At 39.6% G+C, this 20,863-nt stretch overlaps 1 protein-coding gene across 8 annotated transcripts in view; it reads right to left on the bottom strand.

Annotated features, from left to right (window-relative positions):
- Ehbp1 (EH domain binding protein 1) overlaps positions 1 to 20,863 on the bottom strand; it is a 250,966-nt gene that overhangs the window by 73,215 nt on the left and 156,888 nt on the right. For all 8 annotated transcript variants that reach the window (XM_038320910.2, XM_038320899.2, XM_042054614.1 and 5 more), the window contains 3 exons: positions 9,488 to 9,666; positions 8,906 to 8,954; positions 3,739 to 4,626 (listed from right to left, as the gene is read on the bottom strand). In XM_038320910.2, the coding sequence (XP_038176838.1) occupies positions 3,739 to 4,626; positions 8,906 to 8,954; positions 9,488 to 9,666 (1,116 nt within the window). The remainder of the gene's footprint in view (positions 1 to 3,738; positions 4,627 to 8,905; positions 8,955 to 9,487; positions 9,667 to 20,863) is intronic.

Here is a 20,863-nt window from a genome sequence, read left to right on the forward strand (position 1 = left end):
AAGATATAGTAATCCTCCTGGATATTGGAAGTAGACACGATCGCCAGGCAAAATTGGGAACTTGAGGGTTGGGCAAGACTGGGCCAAGGGAAGATGGGGAGAGAAAAGTGTGAAGGGGAGAGCGGGGGGGAGCTCGGAGGAATGGGGTGCTTGGGATATAGGAAGGGTGGATATGAGAGCAGGGAAGCATATATCTGAATTTAAGGAGCTACCTGAGGGTTGTCAAGAGACTTGACCCTAGAGGGGTTCCCAGGTTTCCAGGGAGACGCCCCCAGTTAGTTCCTTGGGCAGCTGAGGAGAGGGAGCCTGAAAAGGCCAGTTCCTATAGCCATACTGATGAATTTCTTGCATATCACCATAGAACCTCCACCTGACGATAGATGAAGAAAATGACAGAGCCCCACCTTGGAGCACTGGACTGAGCTCCCAAGGTCCTGATGAGGAGCAGAAGGAGAGAGAACATGAGAAAGAAAGTCAGGACCGTGAGGGAACCTCCAGCTGGCGACAGATGGGGAAGGTGACTGAGCCCCACATTGGAGCACTGGACTGAGCTCCCAAGGTCCCGATGAGGAGCAGAAGGAGCGAGAACATGAGGGAGAAAGTCAGGAACGAGAGGGGTGCGTTCACTCATGGAGACGGTGGGACAGAACTAATGGGAGATCACCAACTCCAGTTGGAATGGGACTGATGGATCATGCGACCAAACCCGTCTCTCTGAGTGTGGCCAACAGCGGGGGCTGACTGAGAAGCAAAGGACAATGGCTCTGGGCTCTGATTGTTCTTCATGGACGGGCTCTGTGGGAGCCTTCTCAGCTTGGTCGATCACCTTCCTGGACCTGGGGGGAGTTGGGAGGACCTTGGTCTTAGCATAGAGTGGGGAACCCTGATGGCTCCTTGGTCTTGAGAGGGAGGGAGGGGAGGTATGGGTGGAGGGGAGGGGAGGGAAGGGGGAGAAGGAGGGGAGAGAAAGGGGAGAAGGAGGGGAGGGAGGGGGGAGGAGGAGGGAAGGAGATGGAAATTTTTAAATATATATAAAAAAAAATAAACCATGAGGAAAAAAAAAAAAGAAATATCTAAACACATTAAATAGAAACATTTTAGTTTTAAAAAAACCCTGGCTGTAAAAACAAACACAAACTAATAAGGACTGGAACTTTCCATTTTCATTAAGAAAAACCAGTTAAGGGCCAATGGGATGGCTCAGTGAGAAACATCACTTGCTTTTAAGCTTGATGACTTGAATTCGATCCCTGAAGCCCTCAGTGGAGACAACCAACTCCTAAAAGTTGTCTGTGCATGCGTGTGTATTTGTGTGTGAGTCAGCGAGTGCAACCTTACAAAAATAAAAATCTAGAAAGAGAAGAGCAGGGGGATTTCCCGATGCTCGTAGTCAGTTTGCTGGAATACTGGGACCACACAGCCTTCAGAAAACATTATTTTGAGCGGATAATGGACATAAAGTTAAATAATATCGCGGAATGCCATTGTTTTAACTTTGAGAATATTTAAAGGGTTTGGAAGAGCTTCATGCCCCCAGTTTTGCTTTGCTTTCCAGTATTAGGGATTGGTCCCAGGGCCTCAAGCATACTGGGCAAGAACTCCTGCTCCGAGTTACATCCCCAGGCTCTCAAATAATATGCTAAGAAGTGCTTCAGAACTGCTGTGTGTTGGCAGACAGAATTCTGGGGACCGGGGACTACCAACAATTTTACATCAAAGAGTGATTCAGAAGAGTTGGCTTGTAAAAGTGAAAAAAAAATTAGAAATACCTTATTCAGTTTAGTTTGCTTAAAAATTCGTTTAAAATGATCATGTAAATGTGTTGAAAGTGTAGTTGATAGAATGCTTGCCTCCCATGCCTGAAGCCTGGCTTCAGTCCCAACCACCACACACACTGGGTACAGTGGCTCATGCCTCAATCCTAGCACTCAGGAAGCGAAGGCAAGGCTGGCAGCTCTACATGGTGGGCAGCCTGAGACACACAAGTCCCCTTCTACGAGAGAAGGCTGTGGAGTGGGAGATGACAATCTGTGCCCACGTTTCAAAGAGCACCTGCACATAAATGTAAGAAAAAAATCCTACTATGAAAACTGTATTTTGACTGGAGAGACAGTTGAGTCATGAAGTACCTAACCCTTTACTGCGTGGGCACCTGAGTTAGACACCTAGCATCCACACGAAGACCCAGGTGTGTGTCTGTGGGACCAGCCCTAGGGTGTCAGACACGGGCCAAGCCCCAGGGCCCAGTGGCCAGTAGCCCAGAGGAACTGAGGAGCAGTTCAGTGAAGGACCCTGTCTCAAAAACACACTGTAAAGACATCCACATCCACACATATATACGCAGCACACAAAATGAAAATAAATCTAAAAGAAAGAGAAAAGCAGACATCATAATTTTATTGGCAAAGTTTTTATTCTTCTACTCTAATTTTTCTCTCTGTGTTACACATGTTTGCATGTGCTCACTACACACACACACACACACACACACACACACACACACACCCTTATACCTGACAGTAGCAGAGAATCAGAATCAATACAAGAAATATCATGGGTAGGAGTTCAACACTAAGCTATATTCCCTTTGTGGAAAGAAATATGGATGTTACTAGAATTTTATCTCAATTTTTTCAAAGTAGGGTTTTATTTTTTAGCTCAGGCTAGCCTGGTATTTGCTATGTAGCCAGGATGGTCTCAAACTAATGATTCTCTTGCCTCAGACTGCTGGTACTGCATCCTGGCAAGCCTTGGAGGCAGTGAACGTAAGCCATAGGCAATGGCACAACTGACAATGCTGTTCTGTTGCAACTAAGACACCTAAGGCCAGGGCTCTGAACGGCAAGGACATAATCTGGCAAGCACATGTTAGAAATATGCTTGCAATACCTGCAATACTGAAATACTCTTGAATTTCTGTTTGATACAGCTAAGGCTGGACTTGAACTCTTGGCTCTCCTGCATCAGAATCCAAGTATTGGGACTACAGGAGTATGTGCCATGGCAAACTTCTTTGACAGTCTAATGGTAAATACTATTTATTATAAGTAATGACATTTAAAAATTTTTAAATTACATATATGAGTTCTCTATCTGCACGTACAGCTTTATCTTAGAAGAGGACAACTGATCCCACTATAGATGGCTGAGCCACCATGTGGGTGCTGGGAAGTGAACTCAGAACCTCTGGAAGAGCAGCCAGTGCTCTTAACCACTGAGCCATCTCCCCAAGTAATGACATTTTAAAAAGCTTCATTTATTTATTTTTATGTGTATGCATGTGAGCCCGTATGAATTTATGTACACAGCATGAATGCAAGGCATGTGAGGAAGCCAGGAGGTGTTAGACTTCCTGGGATTAGAGTTACAGGAGGCTGAGAGTCACCACATAGGGCTGGGAACTGAACTTGGGTCCTCTGGGAGAGCGGCAAGGGCTCTTACCTATGGAACCATTTACCATTTCTCCATCCCTAGTTGACATTTCGATTTGAAAAGCTGGCATCCCTTGTCCTTCAACCTTAAAGTTGGGCTTACAAAATTCTAATACAAACTTTAAATATATAACAGGTGCAGTATTTATTTATTTATTTATTTATTTATTTATTTTACTTTTCTCCGATAAATGAGACCTTATTTTCATTCTGGTATAATATCCTTCAGTGTTCTGTCAACACGAAAGAATCAACAAGACAGAATGGCTATTTACTAAACACACACCCATCGCTGTGGCCCACTTACCTGCACTGTTTTGGTGGAAGGATCTGCATGATTTAAAGTGTTTCTGTCCGCATCTGGATCAGACTCTGACTGCCTCAGAGAAGTACATACTTTTTTCGTGAAGTCAGTATCTCTATTGTATGAATATCCAAGTTTAGAAGGAGGGGATAAACTTGGCTTTTTGATAGCTGATTCACCATCCGATCTGCATTCTAAAGGTCTGGAATTCTCTATTTTCTCTTGTTCCAAGTCACCGCTGGTATTTACAATCTGAGGCTTTTGCTCATAAATTGAGGGTGGAGACACATCCTTCTTTTTACCACTGACATGTAAGTCACTTAATTCTAAGTTCTCCGCTTTCAGGAGCCTCTTCTTGCCCGACAAAACCAGTGCCTGGGCCGCATCTGTACTGGAACTTACCCCAGGGTCATCGGACCAAGTCCTTCCCGAGCCCTGTTGGGACCTGTGGGGCTCTGTGTCACCTTTAGTCCTGCGGCAGGAAGGGGAGGCTGTGCTTGGACTCAGGTGGTCATCTGGGGTCTGGTGCTCACTCTCAGACTCACCTACTCCACTATCAGTGACAAACACAGCGTCGTCCTGCGGCAGGAAATCCACTGCCCCGCTGGCAGGCCGCTGCGGCTCGGGCTCCCGCTGCAGGTCGCTCAGCTCCGCATAGAATTTTTCTTGATCGACAGAACTGTTTGTGTCTGTTTCATAATTTCCAACTTTATATGTGCTTTTACTGCTGTTTTCTTCTATCTGAACCACATTTAGCTCTTGACCGCTAAAATGGGCCCTTATTTGATAGAGATAAGTCATAACAGTCAGTTTGTCAGGGATTGCTAATAAAACCATATCAGAAGGTTCCAGTAAGCGGGAAATTCCAATGCTGGCAAATCCATCATAAGCCTTCAAAGAGAAGGAGGGACAAACAAACATGATATACTGAGCCCCTCAGACATCTATTTTAAAAAGAGCAAAATTCTAAAGCTTCTTATTATTGTAGGGTACATAAAATTACTATACCACAGGAAAAGAATCAAATTTCAAGTAAAACAAAATGAGTAAAAAGGAGAAAAGGGGAAAATCCTACTAAATAACATATTTATCCACGAGCATAATCCAAGCAAGAACGTGTGCTAAACAAAAGTCTTCGAATAAAATTTTAAGATGAGGACTGAGGTATGAAGAAATGTTAGGATAGCGTGTCCCAGTTTCTATCATCCCTGTCTGCCCTTTTCACAACCACCTAAGTACAGCGAAGAACACTGCATGGCGTTCAGAGAACTCACTCACACTGCTGGCTCTGAAATACAAACAGATTCGATTTAACCCTAAAGCGCAGAGACGCTTTCAAATGCACACTGAGGGATGGTTTTCAAACGAGGACAGGGACTTCATTTTCCTTCCTGTGTTCTGGAAAAGATGAAGTGCTCTGAACACTGAGACGTAGCTGGGCCTGTGAGGCTGCACTGTATTATTTTGTTAGCCTTTAAACGGCTGTGGTACATCAGGTTTTTCTGGTTTTGAAGAACCAAAGCTGTTTCTCAATTTACAATTAATTATTGCTATCCTGAACTAACCCCTTGAAACAGCACTGTCACTAGGAAGCATTCAGAGTCTCCCTGAGGGTTTAGGTAGACTTCAGAAAGGAGAACCCTACACACACACTATTGCTTTTACATGTTAAAAATCTCTATTCTTGACAGCAACCTGCATTTAAGAGCACACTTAATGTTTCTCTTGAAAGAAGTGTTAGGAAATTATTCAATCAAAAGAATTTTTGTGCTTTTATAGTAAATTTATGCCTTTGAATTTAGTCTGTATTCCTACAGCTTTAACAAAAGTGAAGAGAGAAAATGAAAACTAAATTGTGCTATTAAGACCTATTCAATTTCCATAGAATAATGCTTTATAATACAGATACTTCAAAATATCTACTGGAAAGGCGGCTCAGTTGGTGTGCATGTATAGACTTGTTTGTTCTTTTACATGTTTTGAGAAAATTAAAGTCATTTTCTTCCTTGTGTGTCTTGACTACCTGATTGACAGACATCAACAGCAGGCCATCAGGAAAAGCACCGCAGGCAAATGCTCTGAACATTTCCTAATTATCTAAAACACGGACATATTGGTCCAGTGCAGATGCCACAGCTAAGTACCCTTATACTGAGTTCTTTCTCCAGACCTGAAAAAATGATTAGCTTCTTTGAGAGCAAACTCCTGCTGGTGTTTTACTTCATGCAGCAATTCATTTTATGCATACTAACTGCACTTTAAAACAAACCAGGTTTCTTATGTATGAGATAAAAATTTTGCCAAAGAATTTTCCCACAGGTTAACTTCTGCTATGGTCAATCATGTGTTGTGATTGCGGGTGAAGAAGGAAGACGATTTTGTTTGTTCAAAAATATTTTTAAAAATCACTTATCTATCATTTTTATCTATCTAGCTATCTATCTTTCATCTTTCATATATCTAGTGTGTGAGTGTGTGTGCATCAGCATGTGCGTGCTGGGACAGAGGGTGGACTTGGTCACTACTATGGGTGTGTGCCGGTCCGAGGATAACTTGTGATGGTACGTTCTCTTTCCAGCATGTGACTTTCTGGGGCAGAACTCGGGGTGTCAGGGTTGGCTGCAGGCACCTTTACCACTGAGTCAGCTCAACAGCCAAGGTTTTTCTCAAAGGAAATTGTCTTGCTTATTCCGAGGTGTTGGTTCATTAAGGAAGAGTCACTGACAAATTATATTACAAATGAAAGTGGAACTTAAGACAAAGATTTTGCTTCTTGGCTACTCTACCTGCAACTGACAGCAAAGTTTACCATGGAGAACCTTGCACAGCAGGACAGTACACAGTACATAGGTAGTGTCTAAGATTTTCAGTGTAGATGTCACAGCATGTAACACTGTAACTATGTATGCTGACACGTACTGAATAGTGTATGAAAAGAATCAGTGTTAAAAACCTTATTAAAAATCACGATTAACTATCATGGAAGAGCTATTGGATACTTGGGGACTGAACCAGCATCTAGCCATGCTAAACACTTTCTTAGATACATTGCCTGTCTCAAGAAAACATGTAAATGGAATATTCTTCCCTAGGCAGTAATACGTAAATCCACATGTAAGTCCATGTTACTTAAACCTTAGTGAAGTTCTATTTATAATTAAAAACACATAGTTAGGCAAAATCAATAATGTTTCCTTTTTAAAAATTAGAATAGTACAGAAAAGCTCTACATAAAAAGTAGTCATCATTTAACTGATAGGGTCTTGCTCTGGTGCCCAAGCTAGTGTTGAACTCATGAGCGCAAGAGCTCTCCTGCCTTACAGGTGTGTGACAGCACTTGACTGGCCGCCAGCAGTTCATTCTACAATGCCGACATCTGCATGTAATTTAGCAGGAAAAGGAAGATAAAGAAATGTCACCTCCACGGATATAGTTTAATTAATGAGAAAAAGGCATTTCCCTTTAATAAACACAGGCTTTCCAAAATTATGTAAGAAGTAATTCATGAGATGGGTTTACCTTGTAGAATGTCTACCAGAAAGTGCTGGGGAGTGACCCCAGCACCTTCAAGCTTTCTTCCACTTAGTTAAATTCCTAGCCCCCAAAGGCAATCTCTATGAAGAATAGGGACTAATTTTCAAAGACTACCCCTTTGGGGTGGCATATTTCTATTTACAAAAAAATGACACTTTTAAGTGTATTATAACTCTACAACCCGCATCAAGCAAAAAATTTGCTTTGATTTAAATTCTTGTTAATTAAACTTCCACCAAGATCGTGAGATTTTAAGAAGTGATAGTTCCTCTAATTTAATGATTTAAAGTATATTAATTTTTTTGTCCCTATCAGTAGTTATTTACCACCTTCCTCTCTGAGATCTTTTGGCAATGAATTCCCTTTGAGAAGAACATTTTATAGCTACAAAGCACACAAAATAAAAAGAGCCAGTTACACCAAAAGTACAACCATTAAAATATAAAACTCAATTTGGGAAACAGTAAAATGTGTTTTAATTAACACATTAATTAATGTATGTGTGAATATACACACATATGCACATGTGCACACAATTTCATGTAGCCCAGGCTGACCAAGGACCTTGAACTAATCCCACTGTCTCCAGCCCTGAAGTGCTGGGATAATGGGAGTGTGGTACCACGTCCAGTCAGTAATGAAGAATGTGAAGAAGTTCTAAAGTGTCATTTGCAGAGATCTCCAACAACTGTAGTAAAATATGAATATATATGATTTATACAGGAAACAAAGCCTTTGGCATGGCTAACACAACTGTGACTTGTCACCAGCTTCACAACTGAAGGAAAAACACAAGTTTAGTCATAGAATGATGACACAATATAGTATTAAAAAATACGTTTTCCTTCAACTGGGTCCAAGGACTAGATGAATTCTACATTCAAGGACTTGCTGAATCCTGTCTGCAGACAGACTTAAAGAGAGAATCTACAGGTTAAAAATGCCTATTCTAATATAACAATAACACTGGCTTTCAGTTGAGAAATTCAATTCAATACAAACAGTGAGCATGTATTGTGAGCAGACCTTGATATTGCTTTCTCCGCACACTGAAAATTACATATACTATACTGCACACAAGAAAAACACATTCATCAGCCTTAGCCACAGCCAGCTGGCCCATGAGGCTCCGGCAAATCCTCATGCAGCCGCTCTCTGAGGCTGCAGTTCCTCAGTTAGGAAGTTCTGATCAATTATATAATTATACATGAAAAATATGTGTCTTTAACGAGGAAGTAAAAGAGCCTTTGTTTATCATTGCTTTGCATTTACAAGCCTGTGTATTTTTTTCTGCTTATCCCTTAGGTTCCTGCTTTCGTCTCCTAAAATGTTTTTCTAAAATTACATAATATTTATGAAAGCCTTGGGTATATTCTTCAAGCTAAATGTTGCACTAAAAGCAATATGGTTTAAGAAATACTTAACAGTTAATGACAAGCATGCAGACTCCGATGTCTGCCTTGCATTGTGATCCTTACAGTCTACGACAAACTATGCATCGGACGTAAACCGCAGAAAGCAGTTCACCTCTGTAAATTGCAGTTAGGACCTCATCCAACACCATTGCCTTTCTCAAATTAATAAAAACTTGCAGCGAAGTCAAAACTGAAACTATGCCCTCCCCGGCATTTCTTACCTTTTTGTTGTTTTCTTTAATATCTTGAGGATTCAGAGACTTGTAGTCACTGAGGGAGAAAATGGCACAGTGAATATATATAATATTTGATAAAAAATAACTAAAACAAACTGAATATAAAAATTTGATATTCAATGTTATCAAAGGGTAACTAGTAATTTCATAGAGGTTCAATCAACAAAACTAATAGTGTGGAAAATTGAAGAAATAAATAAATAAACAGTGATTACATGTTTCATTGCCTGAAGCTTTCCATCTAAAAGAGAAGTTAAGGCAAAGGAGCAGAGACTAGCTTTAACAATGAAATTTAGCATGAGATAATCCCTTATTAACAATATACAAAGGGCTACAGGCTTACTTGTCTCTTATTTGAACACTAATAAAAATTTCATAATAAAGTCAGTAAAATAATTTTTAGGTACTGAGAAAAAGATTGGTTTCTGGCATATACTTCTCAAAAAAGGAACGTTCTATAGTTCAAACACTGAGATAGTCAAGTATTTTAGGACACATGCTAAGAAATTATTCTATTTTCCTTTAAGAATGCGCGTTATTTACAATATTTATGACATTTCTACTTACATTAAGTCTGGTCTAAAGTGGTGTAAGATTGCACAAAAAGATAAACCATTTCTCCACGATGTAGTAAAGTTAGTGATTTTCACACCCCGGTAGTTTTTTGTAACTTCTTTGCACCATGCAAGCAAGGACTGACTAGCGTTTGGCTTTTGCCCCAGAACAGGACTTGGTATTGGGCTTGGCTAGAATATAAGAAAGAAAGAAAAAAAAAGGGTGGAAAGGGGACATTAAAAGAACTTAATAGAAGATAAAAATTAACATTAATTGACCTAACTAGATCATTTGAAACCTTTGATGTCAGTTAGGTCCTTCAAAGCTGTCAATTCATGACAATTGTTGCCTCTGAGAGCGAGACATAAATCTTAAGTTATTATCTTCAGTTTTCGCCCACGGCATTTGCCTGACAACGAGGTAGATAAGCAACATTTTAAAGTTTGGTAAGAACAAGTTGTGAGTATCTTTGATGGAAACATCATGTTAAAATATTTGAATAATGAAGACTAAATAGCTGTGCAGCTCTTACATACTAACGAAGGTTCCCAAATGCAATCATAAACAAGTAAGACTGGATAAAAACAATGCTTTGAAGTCTAACTGCAGCATAAACCGTAGGGCTGCAACTGCTTTCAGATACTGCAAAATACCCTAGTGGAAACATCAGTCAGAGAAAGTGTAAAACACAGCACAACACAAGGATAACCTTATGAAAACATCCTACCTATATAAATTTAACAATAATAGAAATAGTTTTAATTATCAGTAATAGATACATTTTGTTGACAACAGCACACAACAGTATATATTCTGGATATGCTCAAATTATCTCCAAATTATTACTGAGAGTGACTGTTGAATAGTAGAGCTCATCATATGTATTTAAATATTAAGCGCGCTTCCCTTTGTCCATATATTTAACACTGTGATGGTAATAGAGCCTTTGCAGACATTTTCCATTATTATTGCCTGGTGCTCTCAGATATTTGAAAGAAACCTTCCATATAACTTCTCAGCTTACACATCTGTCACCATCGTTATAATACAGCCCACCTCCATTTCCCAACCCCAACAGCACTTCTGACTCCTCCCACCTTGTTCTAACTTCCCACAATACCCATCCATCTTCTTGTGGTCTACATATTTACGTTATACTTACTAGTTATGGTTTGTCTGACTGTACTAAAGGAAAACTCTTTTAAGTCAATACTTTCAATTTGCCTTGTTTACTAAACTATCTTAAGTTTCCAGATTAATTACTAGTGCACAGTAAATAATCAGTATTGTTAAGACACAGAATCAGTACCAGACCATTACCACACACCATCAGCACCATACCGTCACCACACAGCAGCACCAGATCAGCACCACACACCACCAACACCAGACCATCACCACAAACCAGCACCAGACCATCACCACACACCACCAACCATCACCACGCACCACCAGCACCAGACCATCACCACGCACCACCAACACCAGACTATCACCACACACCACCAGCACCATACCGTCACCACGCACCACCAGCACCAGACCATCACCACGCACCACCAGCACCAGACCGTCACCATGCATCATCAGCACAGAAGTTTTCTTTCTTTTTTTTTTTTTTTTTGACACTCCTTTCTACCTTCAAAGGCCATGAATTTGTTTATGAAAATGAAGTGACTGGCGGGTGGGAGAGCTGGCCCTGAGGTCATAAGAGCTGGAGAGCTGTCTCTGCCTTTCACCAGCTGCTGCACTCGGGAGACTGGGAGTTTTAGTAGCTATGAGAAACTGTAGTCCCATTTCTTTCTGTTCTACTCTCGTGTACAGCTTCTTCCTCTTCTACAGTCTCCTCTTCCTCCACGGCCACACATTCCGTCAGGGATTTCTCTGGTTGGTTTTCTTCCTAGCCACACTCGGGCTCATTCGCTCTCAGGATTCCAACTATCACTCCCTTGCGGAAGTCTCCCAAACGCACATTTACGGTTCCAACTATCTCAAGATGACATTTCTGGCTGGCTGTCCTTCCTGCCATGTAAAATTTGAACTCAGTATGTTTAAAATCAGAATTTTTCCTTGCAACCTGCTCATTTCCATTGTGTTTTAAAATAATACTGCTATTATCCCAACTGTATGGATTTCAACCTCAGAATCATTTTAAATTCTTCCTTTACGTATCATTTCTCACTAGCTAACTGAAGGGCAATTATTCATGTAATGGCTGTGATCTTTTGTAATCTTGTAATCTAACTCTTTTTGCCGTAGTCTTCCTGTTGCAGACTCTCCCTTTCCTGACCCATTATCAGAGCACAGCGTTCTTACAATACAACTAAAACATCTCTGGTGGTCCTTGACACATACGAAATGATATCACCACATATGCACACTAAAAACCAGACATTCAAAGAGTATTTACTAGTACAATTCACCATTCTCAAACTCCCGATGCTTTTCCTTCCCCATCTCCAGACTGTCATACAGATCACCACTTCTGCTTAAGAATAACTGCTGTCATACACACAACTGTGACAATGCCACATGCTTCCTAAGGATTCAACTTACTGTCATTTGCACAAAATCTCAACCTAATTCCCAGTCAGTAGGCAGGAGCCCCTTTCAATGTTCTTTTGATTCTCTGTGTCTCCTATATGGCTCTTCTTTGACTACACTATGATTTTTTTCCATGGCTCTTATGTGGCGTGGTGTTTCTGACTACATTATGTCTGATTCTCAATAGAGCATCTTCTTAATGTGTTCATAGAATACATGCTGAGTATCAAACACATAGCTACATATGCCTCTCAAGCCCATGGAGATAGTGATGGCTGTTTCTAAAATACAGTTGAGGAAACTCAGGCCACACAGGAAATAGATGAACCTACACCAAAGTATCTCCATACCAAACGCCAGGCTCTCTCTCACTATGCATTTCACATTCCAAGATAATGCAGCTTTAAGGCCTTGGTAGACATTACGCATTTCTTAAAACTAGCCAAGGTCTTAGTTAACTTCTTCAGAACTTAGATCACTGCCCTATAGATGTTAAATTAATTGGTTCAATAAATCCCCAGGCAGCTGCCTCACAATTTTGCTGCTCCATGGGCTGAAATAAGAGATCATGAATCAGACCATCCTGGGCAACATAAACCTGGTCTTAGCAGGACTAAAGCAAACCAACACATAAATGAAAAGTAATCTCAAAACAACTCAAAATTCAAGAGGTCCTTGTAAAAACCTCTGCCCATTCTGTTGGACTTTAGATTTTCGATAAGAACTAGAAAAGAACTAATGAAGCCCAGTTTGGTAGAACATGCACTATTATTGCTAAAGCTGATAGGGATTTTGATCTTTATGTTGAGGATTCTTGGAGACTTTCCTCAATTATTGCAGATCATGGTTGAAGAACATTGGCTAGATATGATTTCAGCATTTGGTAAGCCGAGAATAGCAGCAATGGTGAGAACAAGAACATCTGCATCTGTATTATTTGGGTATCTCTGTCCCCATCTCCCTCTCCTGCTTCTCCAAAGTGACATCACTTCATCTCTCTCCTCTCCCTCATTTCTTCTGCTCTCCTCCTTCTCTTCCCCGCCCCCGCTCTTTTAACTAAGGGCTCTGGTCCACTAAGTGGGGAGTATAGGCCTTGAACTCCTTATCCTCCTGCCTTATCAGAGAGTTGGAGTGAGCGGTGTGGTTACACCAGTATATACACGCTACAGACAGACCGCAAAAATCATGCAAGCAAGGCAAGCACTCTACCAACTTAAGCCACATCCCTCCCTGGCACTTGCTTTACTCCTGTAATACAAGTGAAGTCTTATAATGCTACTAGATAACCCTAAGATTCATGCTGAGATTAAAAGAATACTGACAAGTTACAGTTACATTAACATATTTTTAAAAGCAGAAAATCTTGGAAAGTTTTTAACAGACATCTAACAATTATTCCAAAGCACAGCAGTGGAACAATGACGAACCAGACAGCGCGTGAAACAAATGGGAATAAAAATGTCACCCTTCTCACGAAATATTTGGTTTGGAAGATACAGTTATGCTACAAAAATATAATATTGATTAATATATTTATATCTAAGTAGTTTATTACTACAATTTTGAATGAATACATTTTTTAAATTACTCAATTTTTATTTTCAAATATTAATATAAACAAGTACTCTTTATGACTCTAATATTATTCTTACAGCAAAATACATATAGACTAATATTTATCATCTTAGCCTTTTAATAAGTGTATAGGTTCAGGGTTTTACATTCATCAATGGCATGTGCATAACAACTATTCATCCCCAGAAGTCTTCTTGTTTTGCAAAACTGAAAAACTCGATGCCTGTTAAACAACAGCTACCCATTTCCTGCCTTCCACACACCCCGGCAGCATGTGTGCGCATGTGTGTCGCCGGGGATCAGACCAATGGCACTGAACACCCGGGCTCTGCACTCCAGCAGCACACAGGGCTCTGAAGTCTTCTACTCCCTTGCTTGCCAATGCCTAACACGTCTTAAAACAGTGTAGAAATGTTAATGTGTGCGGGGTGTTTTCTCATTGTGGCTTTGATTTGTATTCCCTAATAAATAGTGATGATGAGTATCTTCACAGAACAACTGGCCATTTGTATGTAGTCCGAGAAGGTGTATTCAAATCCTTCGTACATTTTTAACTGGGTTGTTTTGCTTTTCTTGTTTAGGAGTTCTTATACATGTAGAGGTTAGTTCCTTATTAGATGTATTATTTGCAAATATTTCCTCCTTCTTTAAAAAGTTTAAAATTCTCTTGTACTCAAATTTGCCTATATTGGTTGTTGCTGTCTCTAACTTCTAAGTAATATTCAAGAGAAACCATTCCCAATGATCCAGGGCTGTGAAGCTTCTGTCCCATGTTTTCTTCTAAGTTTTTTTTTTTTTTTGGCTTTCAGTTCTTAAATTTAGGCTTTTGCCTATTAGGCATAGGAGGTTGGGTAACAGTCCACCTTCATTGTTTTATATATATATAATGCTCACTTTTCCAAAAGTATTTGTTGAAAAGGTGGCTCTTCTCTCTGAGACCACTGAACAGTCTTGACTCCCCTGTAAAAGGCACTGGCTTCGTCCTATGTAAGGTGTTTGTTTCTGGTAATTTAATATACCATGCTTTTGATAACTGAGACTTCTGCAGTAAGTTTGGAAGTTTGAGAATATGTTTGTTTTTACTTTTTATCAGGATTTTTTTTAAAAAAAACTATTACTGGTACTCTGGCATTCCATTTGACCATTAAGATGGCGTGTGTCTTCTATTTTTGCAAAAAAATGTAATTGGGATTTTGATGATTACATTAAATCTGTAGATTTGAGTTGTTTATATCTTAGACATCATAACAATATTGTTTTTAAAATCACAGATATCTTTCCAGTTTGTAACTTAATTCCTTTCAAAAATGCTTTCTAGTTTTCAGTTGGGCAGTCTTCCATCTTCCTGGTTAATTTATAGATTTTTTCTTTCTCTTGTTCCTTTTGGACATGGCATCTTAGGAAGCCCCAGGTTGGACTTGAAGTCAGCAATAACCTTGAATTTCTGCCCTCCTGGCTCCCCTCTCGAGTGCTGGGATTACAGCCTGTGCCCATCATATTCAGCTTTGTGCAGTACTGGGTCAAACCCGAGCGGCAGCTGGCGAGGCGAGCATCCTACCAACTGAGCCTCACCCCAGGTCTAGTTAAGTTTATTTCTAAGCATTTCTCTTTTTGATGCTACTGTAAGAATTATTCTTACTTTCTTTTTCTGATTGTTCAGTGTCAGTACTCAGAAACGCAAATGATTTGTTGTTGTTATTGTTGACTTTATCACCTACTATTTTACTGAATTTATTGATTTTAAGGTTTTTGTTTGCTTTGTTTTGGAATCTTTACAGCTTGGTACATGTATGCTCCCAACAATTCAAATAATTTTACACATCCTTTTAGGTTTTGACAATTTTTCTTTTTCTTGTGTAATTGCACTAGTCAAGATTTCAAGTTCTACATGAAAGGCAAGTTCTAAGAGTGGCCATCCTTGGCTTTTTGTAACTACAGAAGGAATTTTTTTTGTTTGTTTTTTGAAACAGGGTTTCTCTGTGTAACAGCTCTAGCTGTCCTGGAACTTGCTCTATAGATGGGGCTGGCCTTGAACTCACAGAGATCCACGGCCTCTGCCTCCCAAGTGCTGGGATTAAAGGCGTGCTCCACCACCGCCAGGCAGAAAATCATTACCTATGCAGTATGACAGTATCCCTGAGCTTTTCATATTGTGACTATTCTTATGTTTGAGGGGCTTCTTTTGAACCCTACTCTGTTGAATGTTATTATGAAAGGGTGCCTGATTCTGTCACATGCCTCCAGCCCCACCCATGGTCTTACTGTGTTGCATGGACTGGCCTCGGAATCAATACCCTTAGCCTCAGTTTCAGAGTGCTAGGGTTGTCACAAGAGTGTAAGCCATCATACACAGGTTGTTGGGAGATGTTTAATTACTGAGTCCGTTTTTTTTTAACCTCTTAGAGATCTGTTCACATTTTCTACCTCCACTGGTTTAGCTTTGGTAGCTACTGTTCCTGTCTATTTCATCTAAGTTACCCAATTTGTTGGTGTGTGACTGTTCACAGCACTCTTATAATTCTCTAAATGTCAGCTAAGTGGGTAGCAAGACCCACTTTTTCTTCTGATTTTAGTAATTTGAGCCTCCTCTTCCCCCACCCCATGCATATAGTTAAAGTTTGCCAATTTTGCTCATGTATTAAAAGAATCAACTTTTGGGTTAAGTTTCTCCAAGTTTTTTTTTTGCTCTCATTTACCTTATCTTTGCTTAAACTCTATTCCCTTTGACTTTGGGATTATTCTTCCTTTTCTATTTCCTTAGGGCACGGAGTTAGATTATGGTTTAAAAATACTTGCTTTTTAAATATTCTGCATGTGATTGTGTGTGTTGTCCATGTTCAAGTACATATAGGTATATATGCATATGTGTGCATGCATATGTAGGCCAGAAGCTTGTCAGGTAATGTCCTCAGTCTTACAGATTGAGACAGGGTCTCTCACTTGAATTCAGAGTTCAAAGATTCAGCTAGTCTAGCCAGTCAGTTTGTCCCTGTTAATCCGCCACCACTTTTCCCTCCTGACTTTAGGGACTCTCTTTAAACCCACTAAGTCCATGTCGTGTTGCCAGCTCATGCACAGGTGTAGGGACATCGCTGAAACATGAGTAGTCCTCTAATTTTAACTGTATTTCAGTCTTTTCGTTTATGAAATACATAGACTTTAGCCACAAATGAATATAACTTATATAATGAATTTCCCAATACTGATCCTTTGGTAAAATAATACTAACTTGATACAGCAAAAATTTATTCAGGTATCATTTGGTACTACTTTCATGCATTTATGAAAAGAAACTCTACAAAAGTTGAAGACCCAGTAGTTTCACTAAATCCCTGCTTTCTCTAAGAATACTTATATAAATTGACAGACTCATGATAAAAAAAATTCAAACAAAACAGAAAGAAGAAAATGCCTGAAGAAAATGCCTGTGGAGACAACAGCCATCTTTAATAACAGGTTTTTCAAGTAAGCAAGTGTCACACTTTGCTCCTGGATATGTGGATGAAGGCACAGACCTTCCCACTATAACCTGGCTCTGAATCTTCACAAAGCATTATTCGCCCACTAGCTCTATGCTTCACTGAGGGGTCTGAAATGGCTCTAGCCACACTCTTCCACCTACACAGACAATGCTTGAATTAAAAGGGGTTGGACGTTCTCTTTCTTGAACTGTCTTACTGTCTTAATTTGCTTATTATCTTTATTATTATTTAAAAAGGTTAAAAATCTCTCTTAAAAATAAAAATCCACCGGAACAATCTTTTCTAGTTGTAGAACTGTCATAAGTGACTGTCATTTTTTGGCCACTGAATACAGCTACTTAGGGAAGTCAAACCCTGCGCTCAAGCTACCCATGGAGACTCAACAAGTAAAGGCCTGAAAAGAAAACTAGAAGCACGGCAAGTTCCACTTACTATGCAGTGTTTTTTAAAGAAAAGGTTTTTCTATGTCTTGGATAAAATATAAAAGTAGCACGGAGTAACAAAACATTTTATTAATGCTTACTGTGAAATACTATGCAATTCAAGTCTTAATTAAATATGCCCCAACCCAAGAAAAAAAAAACCCAAACCCTAACCAAATTGCATTTGCCACCAAATGACTAACATGTACACAACAGTTGGAAACTGTCAAAATATTTTACAGCTCAATTGTAATTACCAACCAAGTCTAAGCATGCCCTTGGGTGGGCGCTTACCACATTTGAGGGCTGCAGAGCATCAAGCGGCAGTCACTTTTCTGCAATTCCTAATTTATACATTTACAACTCCCAAATACCTCCAAAAGTTTTATTGCCATTAGTAAAAACACTCAGTAAAATATCAATATGATATAATAACTTATCATTTTCACCTATTCACCAGCAAGGACAACCTTTAAAGGTTATTGGCTAATCTTTTATTACACTCGAATATAACTAATAATTATGCTTGGTGATGAGTCATAAATGCATACAATGATTACTAGGTTATTTGTCTTTGAAAAAACTGTATCAAAAGATCTGGAGACATAAATGTTTTCTGTTGTCCTTATCACAATAGATGTAGCCAAAAATAAAGGGGAAGGTGTGACTGGGGTAAAGTGTCAATATGGAAGTACAGCTGGTGAGTCTCCAGAGGAGTGAATGCAGGCAGCGTTTGCCATTTGAAGTAGGACAGCATCCAGCCACTCTTCCCTCTTTACCAGAGTGTACAGATTGAGACTTTGCAATTAGCCACACTTGGTATCTCTTCCCCATAGAAAGGAAGTTTTTAATTACAAAGCCCCAGTGGAGTGCACTCCTGCTAAGGATCATGTACATCCATAGCCTTTTTATCACTCGAGGACAGACAGACAAGTAGGATATACTATGGAATGTACAAACTGCTTTTTCAGTTTGCCTGTGAATTAATGAAGAAAAGTTTAAAAGAACAAATAAATTTTTATTAAGATTCTTAGAAATACCATAATCAGGAACTATTAAGAGGAAACCCAAAATGATGATAATTGGCACATAATCAAGATAGCTACAGGTCATCTTCACACCAGAAACTTTTGCCTTGAATATTATTTGGACACAAAGTTTATGAAAATTGAGTATATATTCCAGTAATAGTGTCTAGGCAGGAAGTAGCCTATTATTTTATATGTTAGTTTCCCCAAAAGTTGTAAAAACACTTTCTTAGAGACATATGCTTACCTGTATGCAAAGCATATACAAATGCATTATTGTATATTGGCCATATCATAAATGGAAACTTTCAGAGAGAATATAAAGGTGAAATGAATAATTTAAATGTTAATGGCATGGAAACCTTTTTTCTCATGATGAAAATAGAGGAGAAGGAAATATAGCAGCTAACCATGGGCAGTTCAAGGTCTCAAGGTCCACTTCTAAAGTGTGCTTTGTGTGGCTGGAAGGGTTACTTCTCAGCTGACCGAGCTACTTTTCAAAAATGCAGAAGTCAGAATTCAGAAACCTAATATTGACTGGCTCAGCAAATCAGGATCCTACTCCCTGTGCCACTGAAGAAGGTTTGTTGCTCTTCAATTAGTAAACCTCTATTCGCTGATATCAACTGGAGTCATAAACGACTAATCATTTTTAACTTGCATTTTAAATCAAGGTAGAAAATTCTATTTTCAAGTTATCAAACTGTAAAGACTATAAAGACTTTTTAAAAATACAGATGACAAGGAGCACCTTAGCAATAAAATAAAATGATGAAAGTATGTTTGTAGTGTATTTTGTTGCTAACCCAACACCCATTTTCCTTGGGAAACAGGTAGGGTTTTGTACTGCATTTACTTTTTTAACTCACCTTCCAGGCAAAGGCTGTGTAACAAAACTGGGTGACACAGTTCTGGTCAGTGTGAAAATTCTACGGGATTATGCATGTCAATACAAATGAGAATCACGTTCAAGCTCTTATTACAGTTTTTAAAAAGCCAGTATGGTTTCAGATTCCACACTGCAATAAATACTCTTGCACTTCTCCCGTCGAGGATGCTTTCGCATCCTGGTAAGGTTAAACAGAAAAGGAAAATAAAGTTGCAACTCTGAAACCCCCTTCCTTCACTGGGTGCCATCTTCTCTGCACGAGAGCCTTGTGATGGGTGAGCAAAACTGCCCCCACACTAAGCTGTATATTAATTGCTAATAAACATTTAAAATTAACTTTGGCCTGAAATATGCAGACTAAAGTTTGAATAGTATATTCGTTCTGCTCCCAACCCTCTGTCTGAAGCAGTACTTGGGCATTACACATATACTTTGAAAGTCATTGTTTTAAATAATACAGTGGGCTACATCTGCTTAATCAAAACATGACAATCTTATGACATGATATGGTTATGATAATCGCCATTATCATTTACACTTTGAGAAAACAAACAGTACATAAACAAATGATTGTAAATGTTTTTCATGCTGGGTCTGGTGGCACCTGAGGCTGAGGCAGGCAGGAGGATCAACTTCAAGGACTGATTGGGATACAAGTAATTTCAAGTCCAGGCTGAGACTAAGAAACCTAGTCTGGAAAAAAGAAAAAAAGAAAGAAAAAGGGTGGGTGGGGGAGAGGGGGCTAGTATCTCAGTGATAGAGCACTTACTCTGTGCTCCCGAGACCCACAGTTCCATCTCCGGTACCATAAAATAAACGCCCGACCAGCTGACTGACTGAATGAGTCGCTTACCATTGTACAGTTTCAAGAACGGGACCGACTTCACAAAAGCACAATGATTCTCTTCTATCTGTCATGTTGTATTAAACATGTATACATTATATGCTGACATGCAGGAGCTAGCAATGCCGTATTGTTTACATGCCATGTTCCATTGCAATTAACTTAATACGAAGCAAACTTAGTTTTGAGTCCTGTACTTTCAATCTACCAAATTATCCTTTGACACGAATCTTAACTGGTCAGTCAGTGACATGGCCAGCACAGGGCTTCATCAGCTCACAATCCATTGTCAGGAAAGTGTCAGAGATGCCAGTGCCAATGAGAACGAATCGCTGGAACTCAGAATCGTACACATTACTGGACACAGTGTGATGGCCGAGGTAAACAGGTCCCCACACAGGATTACAAACAGAACCTGTTGTTAACATATACCTCACGGTATCATCTGAAGGATGAGGGGGTCTTTACCGGACTCCTGCATGTGTACACAAGTAGCCCCCCAACTCCACATTAAAATGAGCATGTGGTTGTCCTGCACTACTCCCAACAGCAACACAGAGACCTAGATTAGAGAAGTACGTGGGGAAGATTGTTCTATTTTTTT

The sequence above is a fragment of the Arvicola amphibius genome, chromosome 1 (genome assembly GCF_903992535.2).
Source record: "Arvicola amphibius chromosome 1, mArvAmp1.2, whole genome shotgun sequence".
Taxonomy (NCBI): domain Eukaryota; kingdom Metazoa; phylum Chordata; class Mammalia; order Rodentia; family Cricetidae; genus Arvicola; species Arvicola amphibius.